The sequence below is a fragment of the Notechis scutatus genome, chromosome 13, assembly GCF_049901735.1.
Source record: "Notechis scutatus isolate UNSWTSFEM ecotype Mainland chromosome 13, rNotScu1.2, whole genome shotgun sequence".
Classification (NCBI taxonomy): domain Eukaryota; kingdom Metazoa; phylum Chordata; class Lepidosauria; order Squamata; family Elapidae; genus Notechis; species Notechis scutatus.
Window position 1 is genome coordinate 12,541,871 of NC_142021.1, and position 12,204 is coordinate 12,554,074.

Genomic DNA, 12,204 nt, shown 5'->3' on the forward strand with positions numbered 1-12,204 from the left:
CTTCATGGAAGAGACGCAAACCCCTGGGCAAGGCTGAATCTCCTGCCACCAGGCTTGGCCCCGTGGATGCAGGCAGTGCCGCTCCTTGCGCCTGCAAAGTTCGTCCAGGACAGAGAAGCTGTTCCTGGAACAGAGGTGCAGCCGCCCAGGAAGGGCCCGAGTGACTGATTTGGGCTGGCAGAAAGAACAAAGCGAGGTGGGGCAGGCAGTTGCCGGTGTCTCACCAGCGGCCCAGTTTTCTCCCACGCTCACTTGACTGCCCCCCCCACCCCCGCCCTCCAGGTCAGCCCAGGCGGGGCGAGCCGAAAGGTTCACCCACATTCCTCTGCACAGATACTTTCCTTTCTCCTTTGAAGAAGACAAAAAAAAAACCCTTCCCTGCCCCAGATGGTATTTACGTGAAATATTTACTTGAACATAAGGACCCGACGTTACCTAGCAAAACTCTGCTTAAAGCAGGCCGACTACGGAGCTGCCTTAAGACGCATCCAATATAGTGGATAAAACATTTTAGGGTTTTCAACTGAAATTCCTGAACTGAAGCCAGTTAGGGGCACTGGCTTGTGAGCCTCATCAAGCATCTCATCAACCGAAAAAGTTTTTTTTTACCTTAAATATTTTAATGTTTTACATGTTCAGAATGGGCTTAATAGACTTAAAAGAGTGGTACATTGAATTGCATTTTAGTGCTTAAGTGTGGTATTAATTAATGAGGCTTACGAGTCCAGATAGACCACGTGGGAGAGCTGAAACCCCGTGAATATCTTACTTGCTGCTTTCCTCCCTCTGCTCTCATTTTGTAGAACCTCCTTCTCTCGTCTAATCTGGATTGAATCTAAACTTTCTGGGGTGAGCCGATAGACTGTGCTGCGGCCCAGGGTGCCCAGTCCAAGCCAGCATCCCCTCGGACAAGCACACTGTCCCCGCTGAAGCAGCTGGCAGAACTGCCGCATCGTCTACTCACCCCGGCCTTGATGTAGATGGGCACAAACACCCAGCCGAGAATCACCATGATCACCAGGGCCTAGAAGAGAGGAGGGGCAGGGGGGTTGGCTCTGTCTCTCCCACAGGGCCAGGCAGGAAGGGGAAGACCCCCCCCCATCCACCAAAGCAGCCCAGCCCCAAGCTCCTCTTCCAGGTGGGGCATCCAAGGGGCTTGAGTGGTCTTTGGCCAACCTGTGCCCCCCTCCTCCAGGGCATGCGTGCCCTCCTCCCTGGAGACGGGCTCAGAAGGAGATTTCCAGTGGAGATTCGCACCCACGACCGGCCGAAGGGGAAAGGACTTACGTTCCACTCGAAGCCTCCGATGGCAATTCCTGCAGCCGCCCCGGTCCCTGCCAGGCCCACAAAGTGGCCGCTGCCGATGTTGCTTGCAAAGAGAGAGGCCCCAATCTGGAGAGGAGGAGAGGGAGGGAGCCGAGGGCTCAGAGAGGCCCAAAGGCCTTCCAGACAGGGGTGGGATTCAAATTTTTTTTACTACCGGTTCTGTGGGCGTGGCTTGGTGGGCATGGCTTGGTGGGCGTGGCAGGGGAAGGATACTGCAAAATGCCCCTTCCCTCCCCACCCCACTAACCTGCTTTCCAGCTCCGTTCTCCTGGGCTGGGCAACCAAAGGAGACCCAGCCGATCAGCTGGGACTCAATGGGAGGCAGGGAATAGATAGGGTTGGCAGGGCCAGTCAGAGGTGGGATTGGCCGGTTCTCCGAACTACTCAAAATTTCCGCTACCGGTTCTCCAGAACCAGTCAAAACCGGCTGAATCCCCCCTCTGCTTCCAGCCAACAAAACTTCAGCCAGAGTTCAGGCAGTCCTCGACTTACAACATTCTTTACAACAATGGCACCGAAAAATGTGACTTTTGACCATTTTTCACACTTACAACCACGGCAGCCTCCCCATGGTCACATGGTCCAAAATTCGGACAGTCGGCAACTGACTCACTCATATTTATGACGGTTGCAGAACCCTTGGGGTCATGAGTTCACCTTTGGGAGCTTCTGACAAGGAAAGCCACTTAATAGCCATATTACTAACTTAACAACTGTGGCAAGAACAATTGTAAAATGGGGCAAAACCGACAACTGTCTTGTTTAACCACAGACATTTTGGGCCCAGTTGTGGTTGTAAGTCAAGGATTATTTGTAAGCCTCACGGAGTTGCCAGGAACGGCTGTGTTAGGCATCCAGAAATTATCCATAGTAATCAATCACTCCGAGACAAGCAAAATCTCCAATTGATTTATTAGGAACAGCTCTGGTACGTCTATGGGAATTTCCAAAACTGAAACTCTTTCCCAGCGCTGTCACAAATTCCGCCCTATCTCTTCCCACTTACTATACTTCATAAATCACGAGAACCAATTAACTGCAGCTGGAATTTTTTTAATGCGACATACTAAATAACCTGGACCTCAGCCCCCCCTTTCATTGTTCACACTCTTGTAGCAGCTGATCTCAGAGCTGACAGGCTAGGCAGAAATGTTGCTCAAAATATGGGTGACTCCTAGTAAGCGTGAGCTGGCCGTGTGCGGCAGCCGCCAAAAGGGCCAACAACACAGTTCTAGGTTGCACCAACAGAGAGATAGAATCAAGATCTCGTGAAGTGTTCACACCGCTTGGAATCACGATACAGAATAAAAGATGCCGAGACTCTGGAAAGAATGCAATCAAGAGAAGAGCAAGGAAGGGGATTAGGGGACTGGAGGCCGAAAGGTGCGGAGAACAGTGGCAGGAACTGAGAATATCTAGCCTAACCAAGGGAAGAACTGGGGGACATGACAAGGTGGGGGTTTGGACTAGATGACCTAAAAGGTCCCTTCCAACTCTGATGATCTGTATTTGTAACTGCCTTCCAGGACTGGAGGGGGCTGTCACAGAGAAGAGGGAGGGGTTGACATATCTGTGCAATGGGCTGAGCTGGCTGCAAGAGGCTCTTCTGGGGTTCCCTAGCTCGGAGGCCTCTTTTGTGTGGCCACTGAACAAAATACCAGCCTTTACCTACCAGCTTCTTGGCTAAGAAGGAGCCAGAAGCAGCTGAGCTGTGTCTTCGCTGTCAGTCTCCAGGCGCCTCCCTGCTCCAGGCCAGGAGAGGCAGGGACCCATCTCTCAAGGCTGCACCGGGTGGGGGTGGCAGGGGGTTGGGGTTGTAGAGCAGCAGAGAAGCTGCAATGCAGCCAGTATTGGCTAGTCCAAAGGCCTGGCCTTCTGGACAGATCTGAATGGTCGCGTGAAAGAGCCCAGAAGCCGCCTTAGAAGGAGCCACCTAAGACTTGACAGGTGCTAAAGGAGGTCAGGGGTCCAGTGTGCAGCCTGCAGCCCAAGCAAAAGGCCCATGGATAGCAGTGCCCAACAGAGGGGGGGTGGCTCACATCACAGACCAGTTGGCCAGGAGGAGTGGACAGATCCACTCCTGACCCAGCAACGAGGGGACAGTTGGGAGCATCCAGGGGAAAAGTTGCGTCCGAAGGAGAGGAAAAAGTGAACCTCTGAGGACCATGGATGAGGGCACCATCAGGAGAATGGGGTGGAAAACGGGCTCCTGGCTCCTCTCTCGCCACAAAGCCAAAGGAGAACACCCGTCCGTTTCCCCCCAGCGTAGGACGGTGCAAAGCGACTCTGCCACCTTTCCAGAGAGGGACACCAGTGGGAAGAAAGGACTCCCTGGGCGAAACTCACCGGCCACCACACCATGCTCCGGCCGGCCAAGAAGAATCCTCCGACGGTTCCACGGTTGGTCGAGTACATGGCCTGAAGGCAAGGAAAGCAGAGAAATGGGTCACAGGAGAATTGCCTTCAACTGGAGGGGAGAGAGAGTTCGTCTCCAGCGCAGCTCCGTCCCAGTTGGAGCTGGTTTCCACCAGCCACGCCGGGTGAGCAGCCTTGGGCAGCTTCTGGGTGGGGAGCGCCAGGGAATCCCACAGGTGTAGGCCAGGTCCAGGGAATGAAGGAATGGAGCTCAGCTTCCCTCCCTCCCTCTATCTCTCTCTTGCACACGTGTGTGTGCACACACACACACTGCTTCTGGGTGAGGAAGAAGACAACAAAAAAAAACAGTCTGTGGACCAGTTTGTGCTGGACCAGGAGTGGTGAGACTCATCCCACCTTGGGCACAAAGCTTCTCTCAGCCCAGGAAGACGGAGACAGAGCCAATCCCCCACCCAAAGTTTTGTCAAGAAGAGACTCAGCCAGGACGGACTTCAAGGCGCAGGTGCCTGCAAACACAAACACACACACACACACACACACACACACACACACACCAATTGGTCTAATAACCTCTTTGGCATTTGACATCTGGAAGAGGAAAAAAAATCAGAAAAATAATTTATCACGACGTGTCCTATAGATCAGGGGTCTCCAACCTTGGCAACTTTAAGCCTGGAGGGCTTCAACTCCTAGAATTCCCCAGCCAGCTGCAAACACAAACACACACACACACACACACACACACCAATTGGTCTAATAACCTCTTTGGCATTTGACATCTGGAAGAGGAAAAAAAATCAGAAAATAATTTATCATGACGTGTCCTATAGATCAGGGGTCTCCAACCTTGGCAACTTTAAGCCTGGAGGACTTCAACTCCCAGAATTCTGGGAGTTGAAGTCCTCCAGGCTTAAAGTTGCCAAGGTTGGAGACCCCTGCTATAGATAAAACAAAAGAAAGATTCTAGTTGCTTCCCAAAGGAAAGTCATTTAGGCATTTGCTGTTCTTGAGCTGAGTTTTTAGCTGACAGACGTTTCCTTACCCAACTAGGCAACATCATCAGTGTGAGTGAGGTTTGCTCCCTGTTAATAGAGAGTACTTTGTCCTATCAGAATTGGTGTTGGGGGTGGGGTGGATTTACCCTTGGTACTTCCTTGATTAGGATACTGTTTGATGCTTGATTGTTTGGTGTGAATACCTGCTTATGTGGGTGTTGGCTGCATTGATCCATTGACGATATGATTCACGTCTGAATGTCTTTTCTTCTTATATGTAAACATTTTTAAATCAAGGTAATGCTATACGCCACTTAAAGGGCATTAGAGAGTGTATTTATTACTGTTTCCTGGCAACGGGCACCATCCCTGTGGATATCACAGCCCGAGGCAGAAACAGTTTCTCCTGTCTGAGTTGCATTTGGATTTGCAGGCGACCCACATTTCCCGTGTCTTTCTTCCTAATGAACATCGCTTCCTCCAAGGGGTGCATCTTCTCTCCCAGCCATCCAAAATGGGCTTCCCAGCCTGTAGTATCCGGCCGTTTGTGAGGCTTCATCCAGCCGTTTGGCTGCTCCCAGTTCCTCTTTCTAATGATCCCACGAGATCAGCACCACCGATAAGGAAAGGGACAGTAGATCACCTGCTTTACAAGCGTGTTCCCCTGCTCCAGGGTCCTCCTGGGCATCGTCCAAATTCTTCAGGGGATCGATGGAGGGGGGGGAGCTTTTTTCAGGGGCTGCCTTTGGATCCTTGTGGCTTCAAGAAGCCTCGGAATAAGCAGTGAGGCAAAAAAAAAACCGCGCCTTTGGGTCCCTGGCCTTTGGCGGGCTCCCTCACATGACTGCCACCCACCCGTGGCGCTAATTGCGCAGAGAGACGGAGGGCAACTGTGGCGGTTACAAATGGCCAGTGGCAGTTCCAGCGGGGCGAGGCGTCCAGGGCTCGTTGCAAAAGAGCGGAAGAGCCATGATTGATCATCGGACCGGGGACGATTGTATTGTCTCGGCTGCAACTGACTGAAACGGCTGCCCGGATGGAATTTCCTCAGCAGAGATTTATGCCAACGGGTGGCCAGTCCGCCTATCTCAGGCAACTGAGGACTCCGAAGCCACCTGCTAGCCCCTGGCAACGAGCAGCTGCCTGGCCCTTGTGGAGGGGGGCTCCTGCCCTGAAACTCTTGGGCGCTGCCACCCTCTGGGCCATCGTGAAGGCACCCAGCCTTCCTTCCTTCCTTCCTTCCTTCCTTCCTTCCTTCCTTCCTTCCTTCCTTCCTTCCTTCCTTCCTTCCCAGGCTCTGTGTTGAAGACCAGGCCTTTTTGACCAAAGGCTGCTCTTAAGGGATCCATGAAAAGTTAATGCCAAAGCAGCAGTTAACCACCCCTCCACCCCCCCCGCCTCAGAGCATTATGTGCAAAAAGAGCTTTCTTGGTTAAAGTCTCCTGCGCATATTTCAACCAGGAGACATTAGGCAGACAAACATTTCCTGGCCATTGATTGACACCAATTGCAGAAAACAGCCGGGGGGGGGGGGCAGCTGGAGCAGAGATGTCCCTCCCCCTTTCTGAAGGCCTGCATTGATCTTCACCAAGGGCCGAGTTTTGAATCTCCCCCCCAAAAGTGAGATTTTTTTTTACCACCTGAAAAGAGACAGGAGTGACCACCAAAAAAAAAAAAACCCGGTTTTGCTCTGCGGCCAACTTGCCAAAGAGGGTTTCATTCAGATGATGGTTTGTCTTGAGTGCATCTCCAGCGTGGAAGCGCAGCTCAGGCCGGGGTTTCTCAGCCTTGGCAACTTTCCAAAGGGTGGACATCAGCTCCCCGAATTCTCCAGCCAGGCATGAAGTCTGCCCACCTGAAAGTTGCCACGGCTGAGGACCCCTGGCTTAGACCAAGATTCAGCTGCTCCCGCCAGTACAGAGAGTCCCCTGCAAGGACAGAGCCTAAAGGACAGAGAAAGTGTGACCCCCATCTGCACACCCAACTCGGCCCTCCCTCCCTCAGGATGGCCCAGGAGCTTCTCCTTGAGGGGCAGGGATGACGACTCTGAGATCAGACCAGCACCTCCCCTGTCTCGGCACCCTCCTTTGCTCTGGCCCTGCCCTGCTGGCTGACCCCACAGGGAAGGGGAGAGAAAGCCAGTCCCCACATCAGGCCTTGCTTGCTTGCCCCACTCCAGAGTGTATCTGGGAGGGTGCCAAGGAACAGTTGGCCGGGATGCGTAGTTCCGTCCCCTTGGCAAGCTCTTGGGCACGTGATGCCCAGGCCTTTCCTTGAGACAGGGCTGGAGATCTCTCCTTCTTTGCAACTTGAGTCGTGAGGCAAGGGGTGCATTTGATCCCTTTAGTTAGTTAAAGTTAGTTTTCGCTGGTTTTCAAGTGCAGGAGCGGCCCAGTTTAGCCTCTGCTGCCCCCGATAGAAGGCAGGCCTGCAGTTTCTTGGAGGTTGGCAGGGGTCTGCACTCACAAAACTCAGGGACACTGAGCCTTGGGCAGGGGGAGGTTTAGCTTCCTGGTTCAGAACCAGAGAGTTCCTGGTTTGTTTGAAGGGAGCAAGGCTGCACCCAGCCCTCCCGGTGTCTGAGAGAGGCCCAAGAAGAAGGAAAGGAATTGGGTCCTCACCTTCAGAGTGCGGAGACCGTCGGTGCAAGAGGCTGCCCGGCCCCCCTGCCAGGTCCACGGGCTTGTTTGGCCAGAACCAGGTGCCTGCTCTGGTGCTTTGGAAAGGCCTTGATCCCTTCTTCCCTCAGGGGCCTCTGGGGTTGCTTTCCTGGCTGGGAGATTGGCTCTTCCCATGGCAAAAGCACTCGCGCTTCCTCCTTGCCTGCTTCAAGGCCTCCTTCGCTGCCCCAGCCATCCAAGCAAGGGCCAGGCTGCCCCTTTGGCTTCTCCCTGGCCTTCTCTGCGGTGAGCTGGGCTTCCACACAAGCGGACAGCCTGGAGGAGACCAAGAAGCAATGGAGCCTTCGAGGGCCAGAAGGCCTCCCCAGCGCGAGACTTTGCTGTGCTGCCCAAGGCTGCCCGTAGGCCCTGGCAACCTGCCTGGGTGGGGGGCCTGGAGAGCACAGGAGGCATTGCCCACACGAGCATCTCCCCACCTTGGCAACTTTAAGATGTGGGGACTCCCACTCCCCGGAGTTTGGCAGCTGGACTTTGGCAAAGGGCTACGTGGCTGAGGTTTGCCTTGGGACAAGATGGAACAGAATGGAATTCTCAGCCTTCTTTAAACCAAGAACCCCCATGGGAACCTGAGCAGACAGAGGAGAGCTCCACTAGGCATGTGCAGAATGTCGGTGCCCCTCTGCTGAAGGGTTGAAAGCCCCCTTGTCTTCACTTCCTGCAATTCTTCATTGCTCAGGGCTGGAGGGGCTGCAAGCAACCCAGACCCTGGACACCTGGGTCCATTTTCTGGGACAATGTGTGGCTCCTTGGACCTCCTCTCCACTCTAAGGCAGTTGGCCCAGCTGGCACACACTGCTTGCCAAGGGGGCTTCTTGTCAACCCTTCCAGGTGGTCCGGACAGGACCTCACAACCAACAATGCAAACACTACCTTTAGGGTAAACTTACAGTAACAGAAGCGTGAAAGTCTGCAAACTTTACATGCAGACTTTGCTTAATGACCACTCATTCAGCGCCTGTCCAAACTTACGATGATGCTGAATGAACGGCCCTTACACCTGGTCTTCTTACAACCGTCGCAGCATCGCCACACTCATGTGACAGTCATTTGTGATTCTCTCTGCCGGTTTCCCACAAGTGAGACTAACAGTGAGGCCTGGAAGCCAGAGGGTGTCGTCCATGGCAAAGGAGTACAAATCCCATGCTTGACAATGGCATGGATTCACTAGAAGTGCCACCACTCAGTGGTGTGGCCATGCGATGTCACACCTTATAACCGCATCGCCTAATGACGGCTGCCCCTCCTGAGACATGTTCTCCAATTTCCGTTTCTGGTTTGTGCTCAGATTCCGTTTGCTTGCCCGCAGCTCCTCCTCCTGCCTGCCTGCCAAGGTTGTTCTCACAGCCCATCACATTCCTTCTCAGATGGGAAAGTGCCTGATGGCCTTTGGAACTTCCCACCCAGGTGGGAATTTCCTATCCAAAGGGGGAGGAAGCAGTGGAAAAGATGGGAACTATCCCAACACACACACACCCCTCCGGAGCAGGGCATTGGGAAGCTATTTCCATTTCTACGTCAGCTTCCTCTCTTCCGTGACCCCAACACCCACCCCTTGCCAGTTCAGCTGCCCAGCAACACCCATCCCCTCCCTCCCTCTGGCCCTTCCATTGCTGCTGCACCTCCCCATCTCTTGCTCAGCCATCCTGATATGCCGGACCCTTGGTCCTTCCCAGATCTCCCTGGGGTTACAGATTACAGATTAACAAGAGTTGGAAGGGACCTTGTAGATCATCTAGTCCAACCCCCCACCCAAGCAGGAGACCCTACTCCATCCATGACAAATGGCAGTCCAGTCTCTTCTTGAAAGCCCCCAGGGATGAAGCTCCCACAACTTCCGAAGGCAACTTCTGTTCCATCGGCTGATTGTTCTCCCTGTCAGAAAATTCCTCCTTCTTTCCAGGTTGAATCTCTCCTGGATCAGTTTCCACCCATTATTCCTTGTCTGGCCTTCAGGAGAGAATAGCTTGGCCCCTTCCTCCTCCTCTCTGTGGCAGCCCCTCAAGTATTGGAAGGCTGCTCTCGTGTCTCCCCTGGTCCTTCTCTTCCCGAGACTTAGCCAGGCCCAATTCCTGGATTTGGTCCCTGGACGCAAATCTTCCAGGAAAGCTCCTTCCACTTTCTTATTTGCACCCCACCAACAAGGACAAAGAAAGCTGGCACTCACCCACAGGCCAACCACTAGGACAACGAGGAAGTAGATGACAATGACCGAGATGTCAGCTGCATTTGCGATTGCGATGTGAGGCGAGGTCGACTCCTGTTGGGCCAGCACCGTGGTAGCCGCTGGGGTGGCCATCCTGTCAGTTTCAGGGCCTCCCGATCTGGGCTGATCCGTTTCTTCTTATACCTCCTGGCTGAGTAGCCCAGTTAATGATAAATTTTCCCCCCTTTCCTGCTGAGTAATATGTAACTTGGCGATCCTGTTCCTTATCCAGGGATGATGCTTAAGTCCCAACAGGTGCTCCGGTGGAGAGGCAGCTTCTCTTCGGAGATGCCGCAGCGGGAAGGCCAACTGCACGTGCCCTGCAGCACTGGCTGTGCGAGGTTTTTGTAGTCCTGCAGCAGGTGACTTGGCAGGAGACGCTGAAGAAGGAGGGGCTGGGCTGCTCTTTGTTCTGGAGCTGCCCGGCCAGTTCAGTTCCTAACACGCAAGAACTTCAGATCGCTCGGCATCCCGACACATGGAGCTGGGAACTCCCCAAGAACGTAGGCCTGGCATTCCTACCAGGGTGACTCATCTCTTTGCCAACTTGGAGACCAGAAGAGGCACGGAGCCCTTCAGGAGTCAAGGAGAAGAAAGGAGGAGGACAAGAAAGGAGGAGGACTTCCAACCGCAGCTACACCAGATTCTGAGCCCATAATATGAAATGAAGCAAAGGGCACCGTTTTGCCATGGACTGGTTGATCAATGAACGCCAGAAAGTGGGAATGTAGCATAAGGGCTACCCAAGGCTATGGTCCAAACTGGTTTGAATGGAGAATGAATTTCTCACAACCCAAAACTTGTGCCCAGAAATCTTTGAGTCATTTGGAAGGGATTCTGGGACACACATGCTTGAACGGAGGGCAACTCTGGGTTGTACAAGAGGGAGGATGGGTTGCTAGGAGGACCAATGTGTGCAGATTTTGTTCTTAGGTGGGCAGCTCCCTCTAATCCATGAGTGTCCAACCTTGGCCATTTTAAAATTTGTTGGCTTCCGCTCCCAGAATTCTCCAGCTAGCCATGAAGTCCTCAAGTCCTCAAGTGGCCGAGGTTGGACACCCCTGTGCAAAATGATTCCAACAGAACATTAAAGCAATTCCTAACAGAGACCAGCTGAGAAGACAGCCACCCCATCAAGTCAGCTGTTTAGAGCAGGGGTCCCCAAACTTGGCAACTTTAAGACTTGTGGACTTCAACTCCCAGAATTCCAATTCACAAATGTCGTTTAAAAAGGCAGAAGCTTCAGTGAGCTGCTGCTCTCTTCAATAGATGCATCGAGGAGTTAAACCGGGGGTCCTCAAACTTGGCAGCTTTAAGGCTTGTGGACTTCAATTCCCAGAATTCGACAGCCAGCTGGCTGGAGAATTCTGGGAGTTGAAGTCCACAAGCCTTAAAGTTGCCAAGTGTGGAGACCTCTGGTTTAGAGGTTCACCATTGGATGCTGATGGTTTTGTGGGAGATACCCAAGCCTCACAGGAGTGGTTTTCTCATCCAGGGCATTAAAAACTATGCTCTGACACCAAATTAAATGTGTGCAAATGGTGCGCCGTCAAAGCTCCTAATGCCCCTCAGTGAATCTGCCCTCCATCTCACTTAGGTCAGTTAGGAAAGAAGCAGAAGGATTGGAAACAGAACAGCAGCCCTGGCAGAATCCCTCACTGCCAAAGAAGAGCCTTGAACAGACCTGAAAGTGGCCACACCGGCAGGTTCCGTGTTTCTCAATTCCTCTTGTTTCGAAGCAACGTTTTCCCGGCCTGTGAGCAATGTGTAAATGGAGGTTAGCCGCATTCTTGCCAGTTTGCTTACCTTGGAAAGGGTACACTTAATCTGGTGGTTAAACAAGAAATACCTTGGCAAACAGCAAGGATTAAGCTACGAGTAGCAAAGGAGAAAAATGCATCCTCTCTTGTCCCGCAATCCTAAACCAAACCTGAGAGAAAAGCCACAGGGGGCAGCCCTGGGAACTGGGGGGGCTTGCGGGACGATGCTCATCTTAAGAGTCTCCTTTCATTTCACCTCGTAAAGCAGACAGAAGAACAGAGTTGGAAGGGACCTTAGAGGTCTTCTAGCCCAACCATGGGCTCAAGCCAGGGACCCTCTACCATTTCAGACAAATGGCTGCCCGATTTCTTCTTAAAAACCTCCAGGGATAGAGCACCCCTAACTTCTGGAGGGAAGCATTTTGCCATTGTCTGGACTGCAGGTACCATAAGGGTTCAACTGTTTTGGCTCACATTTTTTTTCTTCTCTCGATTAAAACCTTTTTGGGTTTGGAAGCTGCAAAGCATCAAGAAAGTCTCTCTCTCTCTCTCTCTCTCTCTCTCTCTCTCTCTCTCTCTCTCTCTCACACACACACACACACACACACACACACACACACACACAAACAGGGAGGGAGGGAGAGAGAGAGAGAAACAAGGAATGTCTTTTGGCTGCTTCTTGCAACTGTTAAAGATCAATAAACCTTTGCCAGAAGGCAAGTCATTAACCTTAATTGGGATAAGGGCTGACAACTTTTCAACTGTTTGCTGGAGCCTAACTTTGAAAAAGCTGGAGTTTGACCTTCTAAAAACAAATCTCTGCAGGTAACTTTTCTGCACACACACACACACACACACACACG

At 52.6% G+C, this 12,204-nt stretch overlaps 1 protein-coding gene across 2 annotated transcripts in view; it reads right to left on the reverse strand.

The window, feature by feature from the left end:
* The window catches only part of LOC113422161 (sodium/glucose cotransporter 1-like), a 30,615-nt gene extending 19,249 nt beyond the window's left edge, over positions 1-11,366 (reverse strand). The window contains exons 1-4 of one of the 2 annotated variants that reach the window (XM_087943035.1): positions 11,266-11,366; positions 3,673-3,744; positions 1,288-1,392; positions 965-1,024 (exon numbers count right to left, since the gene is read on the reverse strand). In XM_087943035.1, the coding sequence (XP_087799161.1) occupies positions 965-1,024; positions 1,288-1,392; positions 3,673-3,741 (234 nt within the window). In that variant the 5' untranslated portion in view covers positions 3,742-3,744; positions 11,266-11,366. Of the gene's footprint in view, positions 1-964; positions 1,025-1,287; positions 1,393-3,672; positions 3,745-9,542; positions 10,236-11,265 lie in introns of those variants that run through there. The other variant, XM_087943034.1, reaches the window with a different exon arrangement.
* Positions 11,367-12,204: the final 838 nt, after the last annotated feature.